We start from the raw sequence: 12873 nt of genomic DNA, 5'->3' as shown, positions 1-12873 counted from the left end.
GATTTCCTTTACTTATATTTTGTTAACAGTTTGATTTTGTAAGAATGGCTCCTTTGGCCATATATGATCACTTTCTACATGATGAATGTGTGGTTCAAATTTTTTTGTATTTTGTAGAAATAGAATTACTTGTTAAAGATGTAAGTGACTGGATCTGCAAAAACCCGACATAATGGTGCAGGTCAAAATTTTCAGTATAAGCCATTGATTGCAATGGGTAAAATATTTGCATAGCTACTTCAAAAAAAAAAAAATCTAAACCTTTAAACACCTTGGTTTTGTGAAGAAAGGGTCTAACGATAAAAACCTAGATATCATCTTATTCGCCTACTCAAGGGGAGCTCACAAGTTGTTGTTTCATTGCAGTAGACTAAAGGATATGTGAGTTAATGACGTTTGTTTATGTCATGTCGAAGTGATCATAAGTGATTGATCTTTCTTCTCTGATTTCATCTCTGTATGTAGTGAAGAAAGGGGATATAAGGAAATCTCACCCGGTAATAGACTCCCCTATTGAAGGCAAACATGATGGTACAAGTTGCAACTCTGTACTGCATTGTGTTTATAAGTTACAGCCATTTCTGTAAGCACCGGACCTGTTACAGTAATTTATTTTCCCAATAGCTACTTACGTACTGTACAAATTGATCTTTCTGTTGTTGCTACTTTAACTCCAAAGGCTGTTGGCATATAAGGCTGAAACTTGGCCTGCGTGGGTGGATCCTCCCCCCCCCCGCCCTTCCAACCCCCAGCCCTAGCTATCTTGCTCCTCTTTGACCTACAAGACTATAATAGCGTATTTACTAAATAAGCGAAAACGCACTGAAAAAAGAAGCCACATCAGGAGAGAGAGATGGCAGTTCAAGTTCAAGATGAGGTAGACGGTACTAGCGTACAAGTAGACGACGCGTTCCAAGTCATAATAATAGGCGACTGTGGTGTCGGTAAAACCAGTATCCTGCTGCGCTTCATTAAAGATGTCTTCTACAGCTACCCGGTGGCAGAGGCTGGCTACATCAGCGATTTCGTAAAAGAAGTGGACGTAAAGGGCAAACTAGTCAAGCTACACATCTGGGATACAGCGGGATTGGTGAGTAATTAACGTGTTGGCAGTCTTTTCTGCTGTGTATTCGCGTACTGTTTTTTTTTTGCAACAAAACTTTGTAGTTCTAAGAAGACCTCATTGCATTACTGTGTGTTGTTTGTTGCTTATAGTTGTATAAAACAACTGTGTTAAGCAACTAATGTAATGTAGGAGTTCACAGCTTGACATGAGTAAGCAATTGTCTCAGGAAGGAGATGGGCTGGTCCCTGGAAAACTCACAAGTGATTATTGTTTTAGGGGCTCTGTAACTCCACTATGGAGAGCCTGCTAGTCATTTTTGAAGGCTGTGTTGTCAAGTATACGTGTAAATGAGGGAAAGGACACGTCATGCATACTTTGACATTATTTTCAGAAATAAAACCATGTGGCACTTAGTCTGGTACTGCTTACTGGTTATATGAAAGTGGAAAGCATTTAATTTATAGTGTATTCTCAAGTAGAATAGTGTCATGTAGGCTCTTTTCCTTTGGGGAACAAGCAAATGATTGTGGGTCATAAAAATGAGCAATTTGTTTACGTAAACAAGCACTTGGCTTGTTCCCTTATTTTTCCTCATGGAAACAAAATCGATGTGATATCTTAAAGGGGCACTACACCAAGCCATACAAGTGCTAAAACCATACAAGTGTGACAAGCAATTGGCATTTTTACATTACTGATCAATTGTGGTTGGGAAATGAACAGGAGAGAGAGATGTCTTATTTGTTAAGACAATATACAACATAATTACAGGGGTCTAGACTCAGGGGCACCATGCACTGGGTGGACAGTACAGGAGCCCTGGCAAGACTTACACTATTAAATTACAGTACAAAGATAATATTTATGGCATGCAGAAAAGTTTAGGCAAACTGATAGATCCCAGTCTGGGAGGCTCTAGAATTAAAAATCCTGTGTGAGCAGGAAATATAGCCTGCTACAATGACTTGGAATCATTTTGGTGTGGAATTACATTTTTAGACAGGTTATTTAAGCCAAGTAAAAGATTGTAAGCAGCGTAAATGCTTGAAGGTTAGTCTGGTAATACAACTGCAAGGAGCGCTTGGAAATAATTAACTGAACAGGTTTGTTTACTACAAGTTCTTGTCAGTGTTACAATCCTGACAACATTACAAGTTTTGTACCAGCTACTACAGTGTGCTAGGCCCTGATTGATGCTGCTGTTAGCATGATTTGTACAGGATGAAACTTTATAGTACGATTCTTTTTGCTACCAAACGATGATGTGAACTGCAGGGGAGATACCTTACGAGTAAAACAGTCCAAATCCCGTTAGAACGTCACTACAAATTCACCATTTTGTGACATGATGTAATAAAACATTATTATCATGAACATATTTTATGGGATGTGAAATCAGCACTTCTGTGGCTTGGCATACTGTCCCTTTAAGTTTTATAGTGCCCTACTGCCCTAAATGTAAAATTAAAATTAGAGGTGTACTAATAGTATATTAAAAATTTTGAATTTAAAAATGAAGTAGGGATCCAAGCGATAAAAAGTAGTGAAACAAGAGATGAACAATGGTAGTTATTACAGCATAGCTCAGTGGGAAATCCCTACTTTGGCAATGAACACAATAATTGTTATACCATGCCAAAGTAGGGATTTCCCTCTGAGCTATGCTGTAATAACTACCATTGTTCATCTCTTGTTTCACTACTTTTTATCGCTTGGATCCCTACTTCATTTTTAAATTCAAAATTTTTAATATACTAGTTTGTTTAGTTTTTTGTTAAAGCATACAGCTAGCTATAAACGTGTGACTGTTCTATTAGGGTGACTGCTGTATTAGAGTATCTCGAGTCAGCTTGTTATTATTATTATTATTAAAAGATGTGTGCTTGTCCAAAAAGGGCTCGAAAAAGGGTGTGTTCATCATGGTTTCGATCGATTATTAGACTAGAGTATCTCGAATCAGCCTACTAACTTGAAGTTGTGTGGTCACAAATACAGCTAGCGTAAAGGGGCGTGGTCTCGATCCATAGATCGATATACGTAAAATAAAGAATGGGCGTGATCTTGTGACCTATCGTGGAGTACTGGTACCTCCGTAGCTACAGTAGCGTATTCTAAGCACCTTAAATAATTTTGTGGCGTCTATTATGCTGCTTAAAGAAAGTGTTGATATGAAAAATTAACGTCTCAATATGGTTTCGTTGGATGAAGAAGAAGACAAGCAGCCTGATTGAAGATAAAAGAAAAGACAAGGCGCACAGGACGTACACTCGTCGGAACCCCAAAAGGCACATCCTACCGGTGAGCTTGTTGTTGTAGCGTAAAATGGTGACCGTGCGCTGCTTCGTTTAGGCTTTAGGCTTGCGAATGTGGTCAGTGAGTGAGGCAGTGAGGCAGTTGTACTAAATTTGGAGATTTTGGCAATTTTTTTAAAGTTTATATCCGGCCACCTGTAAGTGTTTTGTTGTATTTAATGCTGTTTTATATATTATATGGACTAGTACTATTCCGTAAAGGTGGTTTTCGTCTCGTAAGATATCTCTAGGATGATTTTTATTAAAGGCGGAAAATTTGGTGGCGCGCGAAACATTCACCACGATCCCTACTTAAACGGTACGACTGTACCGTTTGATATGGAAATTTTCCAATATGCCGATAACCGATATATTGGCTACAAAAATTACCGATTCTGATACCGATATAAAGTTTGTATGGACACTACAATAAATGCTTTTTAAAAATGTGGCAAAAAGCTTAAAAGGTGGTATATGTACAGAAATTGTGAAAAAGGTAGTGATAAAAAGGTGTGCAAAAAAGAAAACAGAAGTGTGATCAACTCAGGATTTGAACCCTGGCCATCATGAAGACCGTTGCTAATTAAGTTCTACTTAAGTTGCAAGCTTCAACCATTGTGCTCCCAAGTAAAGGTAATTCTATGGACAATCATAGTACTTATGTGTAATTCTGCTCATATCTGCTAAAATGTCAACTTTTCACCAATACCGATATTACGATATCGTACCAATACCGATATCAATATCGGTGCACCTCTAATTAAAATCCTTGCAGTAAAAACCTGCTACACATTAGATGAGTTCCATTGTATTGTGTTCATCCAAGTGTCCATTTGCTCATGTGCATATTGTTTACACTTATCAAAGTGCAGTAGAGACAATTGGGAATCAAGGGAAACATTTAGGAAAGAAAATTTTTCCTGCATCATCAGATTCATCATGGTACAATACACATAATCTAGTCTGCAAAATTATTCCCTTCCCAAATAAGGTTTTGTCTGTGTAAGGCTCCTGTACATGTATTATGATGATGATGCAATAGTGTCATTAATGGAGGGATTAATGTGGGATAAATCAGTAATGAAAACCAGCAAAAATGCTCTTATCAATGGACCTTATCCCCAATGATGTCATAATGACAAAATGACCATGTTAGTGTGGGGACTTTGTCACGGTTTTATTCATAGTAACTAAAAAAATTAATAATGATCCTTGTTTGTGGCTTTCACAACATGTGAACATTCGATAATGCAAGTAAGAGGCTAGTTAGCGTGATATGGTGATGTGAAATAATCTCATCAGGCAAAACCAGACCTAAGTTTTGATACGGATATGAAACGGTATCTTGTAAGTAACTATGTATGCCTCATCTGACCCCTTGTTGCTGTATATAAATGTTATCATACTGAAATGCCACTCTCCCAATACAACCCTGTATAAAGTCCCCGACTATCACTGCCATTTTTATATTGTGATATCATTGCGGATAAGGTCCATAGATCATAGAGTACCCTAATTGAGGCATAATGTAATTTGGTTAAAGCCAATCTGAATTCCCAAACTTGCTTAAATACCTACTATGTATCTTTTTCATGCAATTTATGTGGGAGAGCAAAAGTGCCTCTTTGAATTGTGTCTTGTACTGTATTAGACTATAATCAGTTGTGTGGGACCTTTCTTTCTATGCTTTATGTTATACGTACACTGTTCAAAAGAATTGAAGTTTTAAACTCAATCAATTATTTTTGTATTTGGTCTAGCACAATATTCAATTTGTACAATGGGTTGGATGTGCAGTGAAACTATACACCAGAAATTGTGGCCTCTGTTATGAAGTGGTTAATGAGTTTATGAAAATTGTATCTTTTATCTGTTTGAGATTTACTTGTGCATGTGCTAATAAGGTGGTGGGTGAAGTGTTATTCGTGGTAGACAACAGAGTCACATGACAAGGTATATTTAGTTTTATACACTTGGCAGAACACAGATAATTGTTTGAATTTGTCGTGCAGCACCAAATGGATGTATCAGTGAGCATGGGACAATGTACTCGAAAATTTCAGAACATAACATTAGTCCTTGTCCCTAGCTGCTCATGCACTCGATCATGCAAAGGTTGTATGGTGACTTCTGTCCACTTTCTTGGCCCTAGTAGAATATTGTTATAAACAAGTTTCTTGTGTTCAAAATTGTTCATTCATATTTACAGTATGTTCAAATTTTCCAGCCGCTCAAAGGAGTGTTACTTTATAAACTAGCTGGTGTGACTAGCTTCTAGATGCCAATTAACACTTGATGAACAAAAACTTTTTATAATTTGACTTAGAACAATATCCAGCAAGACATATTATTAATGAACACTTCTGGGGCCAAGAAGTTGGACTAATGTAACCAGACAACCTTCGAGTGATCGAGCACGTGGGAGGATGGGGACAAGAATACATAAAATTATGGTACTGTGGGTAGGTGGTCTTTTAGAAAGGTGACTGCTTAATGGATTTTGTGTGATCCTTGTGTGACCACCCGGTGACAGTTGTAACCTGCCACTCTACCAATATACAGGACCTATAACAGAGGTGGTCTGTGTTTAATGTAAACTTGAGACCTCATCATACTAATTACAACCTTTTTTAACAATTAGGCGTGGTCGCAAACCTATCGCTAACGGGATCCCAATCACAAAGTTGCAGACCAAATCTACAGGTTACTCTCACAAGATGCATTTGCTCTGTATGTGCATGTGAGACTACACTATATACACTACTGAGGATTCCCTAATCTTTGCAGTGTCTATTGTACTTTAGTCACAGTCTGTTCACGTGCATGTCCATCACCTGAGATTTTAATACCTGTGATGTGATGAGAAGCTACTTGGTTGAGTCATATACTGGTTGATTCAGTTTACTAGTTACATTGGGAGGCAGAAAATGACATATTGGTCACGTTATTCACTTTATTGACGTGCTGCAAATCCTCAATGAGAGATAATAGTCTCTGGGGCAGTACATAATCTCCTTATTAGTTCCTACCATGGAGATTACGGTGTACCACCCCCACTTCAGAACACTGTAATAATTGTAAGCTTTGTATTTGTGAGTTGTGAGTGACAATTCCAGTTAGAAATCTCTCGTTTATGGAAAAGGGATACTAGTGAAAATCACCTCCTTTTTGTAGTAATGGGTCGACCTCTATTTTTAATCTGGTCTGGTATGGAACAATTGTTCATTAATTAGGATATTTAATTACTATAGTAAATTAGTGTTTACAGTGAAACTGGCTATGTAAAATTGATCATATAAGACAACCACCATTAATTCTGCTATATATTTCGGAGAAAGTGGTCATGTGGCAATATGTAGCTGAATTCTAGCACTTTTGCAATAATCAAAGTCGCCTAATAGTTCAGTATTCGTTCATTAAGACATCCAAATACTAAATTTGACATTTATTGCAGTCCTTGTATGAAGTCCCATGTTTTGTTATCTTACATGAAGAAGCAATGCCCCTGTTATTAAATGAATAATTTTCCCACTTAAGCAATTATTGTGTGTGCATACAGAGCACTTATACCGGTATTGTTTGCCATCTTAGCATAATTTGGTCTGGTTATTTAGGAGAGGTACACATCAATTACAGATGGATACTATTCCAAGGCTGATGCTGTTATAATGGTCTATGACTGCTGTGACCAGATGTCTTACAGCAGCATTGATAAGTGGTACAGCGAAGTGCACCGTTACCTTGCTGACAAACTTGATGACAACATGCCGGTGATCATTGTCGCAAACAAGAAAGACAAATTAAAGGAGGCAATGAAAGAAGCATCTACCAATTACATAGACTTCAAGATTGCACAGAAGAAGGCAGCAACTTCAGGTTGCTCGAGTATTGAAACAAGCGCCAAATCTGGTGAGAATATCCAGAAGCTGTTTAATATGGTAGCAGAGGCATTATCAGATAAAGATTGTCCCAAAGTATCTGATAGTGTTGTCTTGGGTAATCATGACAGTAAAAAATTTTGCAGTTGCTGAAATATTATCATTGTTTTAAAAAGATATATTAATGTGAGTGCTATATTCCATTATTTGGATTTCTTATTTGTAATTAATTTCTTGTTTGCATCAATATTTTTCATAATTACATTTAATACATAATTGGTACTAATCAGGGATTTTTCTAAGGGGGGGGGGGGGGGGGGGGGGCCAAAGGGGGCATATTTCGCTTTCAACTAGCCTGAGTAAACAGGTGATTTAGCCTAATTTAAGTTCTGCCCCCCTCAATTTCTGAAAAACTCGGATTGCCCCCCTGAATTTATTTTCTAGAAAAATCCCTGCTAATAAATTATAAGCAAAATAATTGTAAATACAATGAAATACTATTGGGAAGCAGTCATAGGGTATAATAGATTAGGCCATGGTCTACCAGTCCAATAGTGCACTGCTGCTACTCCAATTAGCGCCACTCTTGCACTTGTAACAATTGTCATAGCAACAGGTTTAAACAGCTGCCACCTGGGTGTCACAGCAACTGTCTCATTTGGGCAGCTATTGTAAGGTTATTTATACACTGTTTCAGAGATATGAACTTTTCAGACTTATGGACCACCCCTGGTCCGGATAACTGAGGTTCCACTGTACAAGTGTAAACAAATGCAATGTGTTGATACCAGCCATATTATTATTTTAGTTGTCCAAAGTAAAGATGAGACAGTTGCTATGGCAACTAGGTGGTAACTGCTTAGACCTGCTGTTGCTATGACAATTGCTACAAGTGCGGGAATGGCATTAAATGGAATAGCAGCAGTACACTATTGGACTGGTAGACCATGGCTTAATCTATTACATACCCTATGACTGCTTTCCAATAGTATTTCATTGTACTTACAATTATTTTATTTTTAATTTATCAGTACCAATTATGTACCGTAATTTTGTTTGTTGTAAAATAATTGTCATATGCAAAATTTGTATAAAAATTTCTTGCATGAAAATTTTCAAACTACTCTAATAGAGCATCACATAAATCATACAAAAATATTTTTCCACAAAAATTTTTATCACAATTTTTTTTTGCACAAAAATAAAGTGAATTACAGTAATTCAAATATACTTATGAAGAATACTGATGCAAACAAGAAATAGAAATTAATTGTTCCAAATAATGGAATACAGTGCTCACATTAATTTAAAAAACAATGATAATATTTTAGCAACTGCAAGATTTCTTTCTATTACCAGCAACTAAGTCCACAGTATCAGGTACTTTGGGACAATCTTTGTCTGATAATGCCTCTGCTACCATTTTAAACAGCTTCTGGATATTCTCACCAGATTTGGCACTTGTTCCAATACATGTGTAGCCTAAAGTTGTTGCCTTCTTCTGTGCAATCTTGAAGTCTATGTACTTGGTAGTTGCTTCTTTCATTGCCTCCTTTAATTTGTCTTTCTTGTTTGCGACCATGATCACTGGCATGTTGTCATCGAGCTTGTCAGCAAGGTTACGGCGCATCTCACTGTACCACTTATCAATGCTGCTGTAAGATTTCTGATCACAGCAGTCATACACCATTATAACAGCATCAGCCTTGGCGTAGTATTGGTCTGTTAATACTGTGTGCCTCTCCTGTAGATAATAAAAGACCAGACCGAATTATGTTATGTAAGATAGCAAACAGGTTTTGTGTATGTATACAAAATATTGTACTGCCTAAGTGAGACAATCATTAACACGGAAAGTCTTCATGTAAGAAACACGAGACTTCATACTAGAATAGAGGTCAACCCATTGCTACAAAAAAATTTACTAGTATCTCTTTTCCATAAATGAGAGATTTCTAAATCTCACTAACAGGAATAGTCATTCACAACTCACAAATACGAAGCTTGCAATAAGCCTTTTCTATAATGATGTCGCAATTAAAAATGGTAATCTGTATTTGGGGTACTTCTGAATACAGTGTGAATGCATGATACCAGTTTCTGGTGTAATAAATCCTGTAGGTCCAAGGGGGACAAGAAAAGGGCCAAGGTGGTGGGGGTAGGGGGAGCAGAGCACCCTTGACCCCCCATCAGATCCACCTATGCATGTGTGCATAAACACACAGTGTCTATGCAGTCACGAAACCATGGATGTTATATGGCACAGATGAGAATGAAACTTTGTACATGCAATGCATATGTTTTTGTGTACAAAGTGACCTTTTGACCTGAGTAGACAGATTTCACCATACATAGAAATCTGATCTAGACATCACATGCACCATACCCTTTCGGAGTGTACCAAATACAAAAATAATTGATTGAGTTTAAAACTTCAATTCTTTTTAACAGTGTACGTATAACACTAAAGCATAGAAAGAAAGGTCCCATACACACAACTGACTACAATACAAGTCACAATTCAAAGAGGCATTTTTGCTCCACTACATAAAATTGCATGAAAAAGATGCATAGTAGGTATTTGGGAAATCAGATTGACTTTAACCAAATTACATTATTCCTCAATTAGGGTAATCTATGATCTATTTACAAGAGCATGTTTGCTGGTTTTCATTACTGAATTTCCCCTTGCACTAATCCCTCCATTAATGACACTATTACCTCATCATAATACCTGTACAGGAACCCTACACAGACAAAAGCTTATTTGGGAAGGAAACATTTTGCAGACTAGATTATGTGTATTGTACCATGAAGAATCTGAGGATCCAGGAAAAAAATCTTCCCCAGATATTCCCTTAATTCCCAATTGTCTCTGTGTAATCAGTGAATGGATATTTAGATGAACACAATACAATGGAGCCCATCTAACTTGTGGAGTAGCTACGTCTATATTGCAAGGATTTTAATTTCACATTTAGGAAAGTAGGGCACTTTAAGATCTATTCTATCCTATCAGTTTTGGTTTCATGAGGATTGAAAACTGCTACGCAGGAACATTCCAACAAGCCAAGTGCTAGTTATGTACAAAAGTTGCTCATTTTTATAACAACCCATCATCAGCTCAAGGAAAAGGCCTACTTGAAACTACTCTACTTGAGCTAATTCATGCTTTCCATCTTGTCATAATACCAATAGATTAATTATAAGTACCACATGGTTATATTTCTGAACTTAATTCCCGATTAATGTCGAAGTGTCCTTTCCCTCATTTTACATGTATACTTGACAAGCCTTCGAAAATGACTAACAGGCTCTCCATAGTGGAGTTACAGAGCCCCTAAAACAATAATTACTTGTGAGTTTTCCAGGGACCATCCCATCTCCTTCCTGAGACAATTGCTTACTCATGCCAAGCTGTGGATTCCCATATCAAAACTTTTGTAAGATAATCCGGATTTATGAATAGGTTATGCCCGTTTCATATAAAATAACACCATCTTTTAAACAATGCACCATAACTCCTGCATACTGTGGTTGACAGATACAAGGTTTGGTTTATCAGATTCCTCAATGAAAGGTGATTCGATTCATGTGTAAGTTCTTTGTGTAGTAATGAAAGGGAAGCTAAAAAGGAGCAAAATTTACGTGTTCAGAATTCCCGTAAAAACACGTTTTTCAACGTATCTCTGTAAACTAACCTGTTTAACAATTTGTACCGTCGGAGTCTTATTACTGCATAGAACGATACCAAACTTAGCGAATTTAGTTTAGGATAACAACCTGTACATTGGGGTTTTCTTGCCAAGATAATTAAATTTTCCAATAGATTAATGTATGGAGAGCATGTTATGTCAGTAAATAACTGTCGCTATGGCAACATTTTCCCATTTGTACGGTTGGAATTAGATAGAGAAATTCAAGGGCTTTCTTTTATTGTATGGTGTGCTGTAGAGATTTTGTGATTTAAAGGTTGTAAATTAGTGTTTTTGTATGTAGTGTAAAATACATGTATTTTACATTGGACAACGAATGACAAGGAATGATGAGATTTTATGATCAGCCTGTAGGCCCTGTTTTACCAAGCTAAGATTTCAAAAAAGATATTAGATTTATTTATCGCATAATTTTTACATTTTAAGAGTTAAAAACAATGTTGTAAGAACTTTTAATGTTGACCACCTGAAAATGCTTGATTTGACAAATCCCATACATATGTTTTGATATGCTACACAAAGGGGTGGCACTCCAATGTCCTGTACTCTGATTTTCATCCTCAGTCAAAACGAAAGTCAAAAGTCAAGCACGGATTTTAGTGTAAGTCAAGGGTCAAGGCTTATTTTTCGAGTTTGACCACTTTCACCGAGGACGAAAATCACCGAGTACAGCTAGGTACAATGGAGTACCACCACCATTCTAGCCTAAGTTACACAATTACAACCAACAAACAACACGCACTAATACAATAAGGTATTCTTTTCAAGTTTCATTGCCGCAAACAATAAGGATATACTGAAGGTAGAAAATTAACACTGCCAACACGTTAATTACTTACCAAACCTGCTGTGTCCCAGATGTGTAGCTTGATTAGTTTGCCCTTTAAGTCCACTTCTTTTACAAAATCGCTGATGTAGCCAGCCTCTGCCACCGGGTTGCTGTAGAAGACATCTTTAATGAAACGCAGCAGGATACTGGTTTTACCGACACCATAGTCGCCTATTATGATGACTCGGAACGCGTCATGATCTACTTGTACACTAGTACCGTCTTGAACTTGAGCTGCCATGTCTCTCTCCCCTCAGTGTGTTTTACCATAGATAATGTATTCACCATACAGCCATAGATAATTTGTAAAAATACACTGATACATTATTCTGGTGGCGCTCTCTACGCGCGCCGTCCTGGTCCGCTTTACCAGTTTGCAATTGCAATTGGTTGCAGTTTTATCTCACTAAAATTCAACCAGAGCTAGCTATATCATGAAGTCAAGGTGTGCTGTGTGGTGTTGAGCAGCTCATCAAGCTATCATAATGTACTATACATGCAGCTATACGCTAGCTACCATCCTGTATGGGTATCATCATCAATCATCAATGGCCATTAGCCGGCCCTGAGCTAGCGGACCATCAGTACTGTACCCTAAAGATTTCACTGATTGTACATCTGTTATTCTATACCTGTAAGCAATACTGTAAAGTTATAATCAAATCATACACTTATGATTGAACTGCAAATACACAACAATCACTCTGTTGTACATATTTACCAGTCATCAGGTTTATGCAGGGTAGATATTACTTAATGTGGTCAGTAAGTTCCTGAAAGTTTTCGGATCTCAAATTACATAATGATGTATATATGAACGCACAATCATTTACCTCTAGAGCTAAACTAATTATTGTTAAGTGTCGGTTGATGGTGCTACATATTCATGTGGCGCACAATGTATTATCAACACTCAGTCTAGAGAGCAAATTTCTTCACACGTTTCTGTGGGGAGCTGGGCACAGTCACTGGTGTCTTGAGTATAATAGAGGTTAGTGCTGTCTGCAAAATATTATAAAATTTTAGGAAAGGGATTGTCTACAAAACAAGAAGAGATTGCTGAAGTAAATCAACACAGATCTTGATAAACCCA

General features: G+C 37.2%; 2 protein-coding genes across 2 annotated transcripts; one reads left to right on the top strand and one right to left on the bottom strand.

The window, feature by feature from the left end:
* Positions 1 to 744: 744 nt before the first annotated feature.
* Positions 745 to 7484, top strand: LOC136252237 (uncharacterized). The gene is made up of 2 exons (XM_066044637.1): positions 745 to 1090; positions 6972 to 7484. The coding sequence occupies exons 1-2, from the start codon at positions 854 to 856 to the stop codon at positions 7386 to 7388; spliced, it is 654 nt and encodes a 217-aa protein (XP_065900709.1). The 5' UTR covers positions 745 to 853; the 3' UTR covers positions 7389 to 7484.
* Positions 7485 to 8386: 902 nt separating this feature from the next.
* LOC136252239 (ras-related protein Rab-1D-like) lies at positions 8387 to 12113 on the bottom strand. The gene is made up of 2 exons (XM_066044640.1): positions 11791 to 12113; positions 8387 to 8979 (listed from the first exon to the last, which is right to left on the bottom strand). Exons 1-2 carry the CDS (start codon positions 12019 to 12021, stop codon positions 8563 to 8565), a joined length of 648 nt encoding a protein of 215 aa, XP_065900712.1. The 5' UTR covers positions 12022 to 12113; the 3' UTR covers positions 8387 to 8562.
* Positions 12114 to 12873: the final 760 nt, after the last annotated feature.

This window comes from Dysidea avara, chromosome 4, assembly GCF_963678975.1.
Source record: "Dysidea avara chromosome 4, odDysAvar1.4, whole genome shotgun sequence".
NCBI lineage: Eukaryota > Metazoa > Porifera > Demospongiae > Dictyoceratida > Dysideidae > Dysidea > Dysidea avara.
This window is presented reverse-complemented; position numbering and strand designations above follow the sequence as displayed.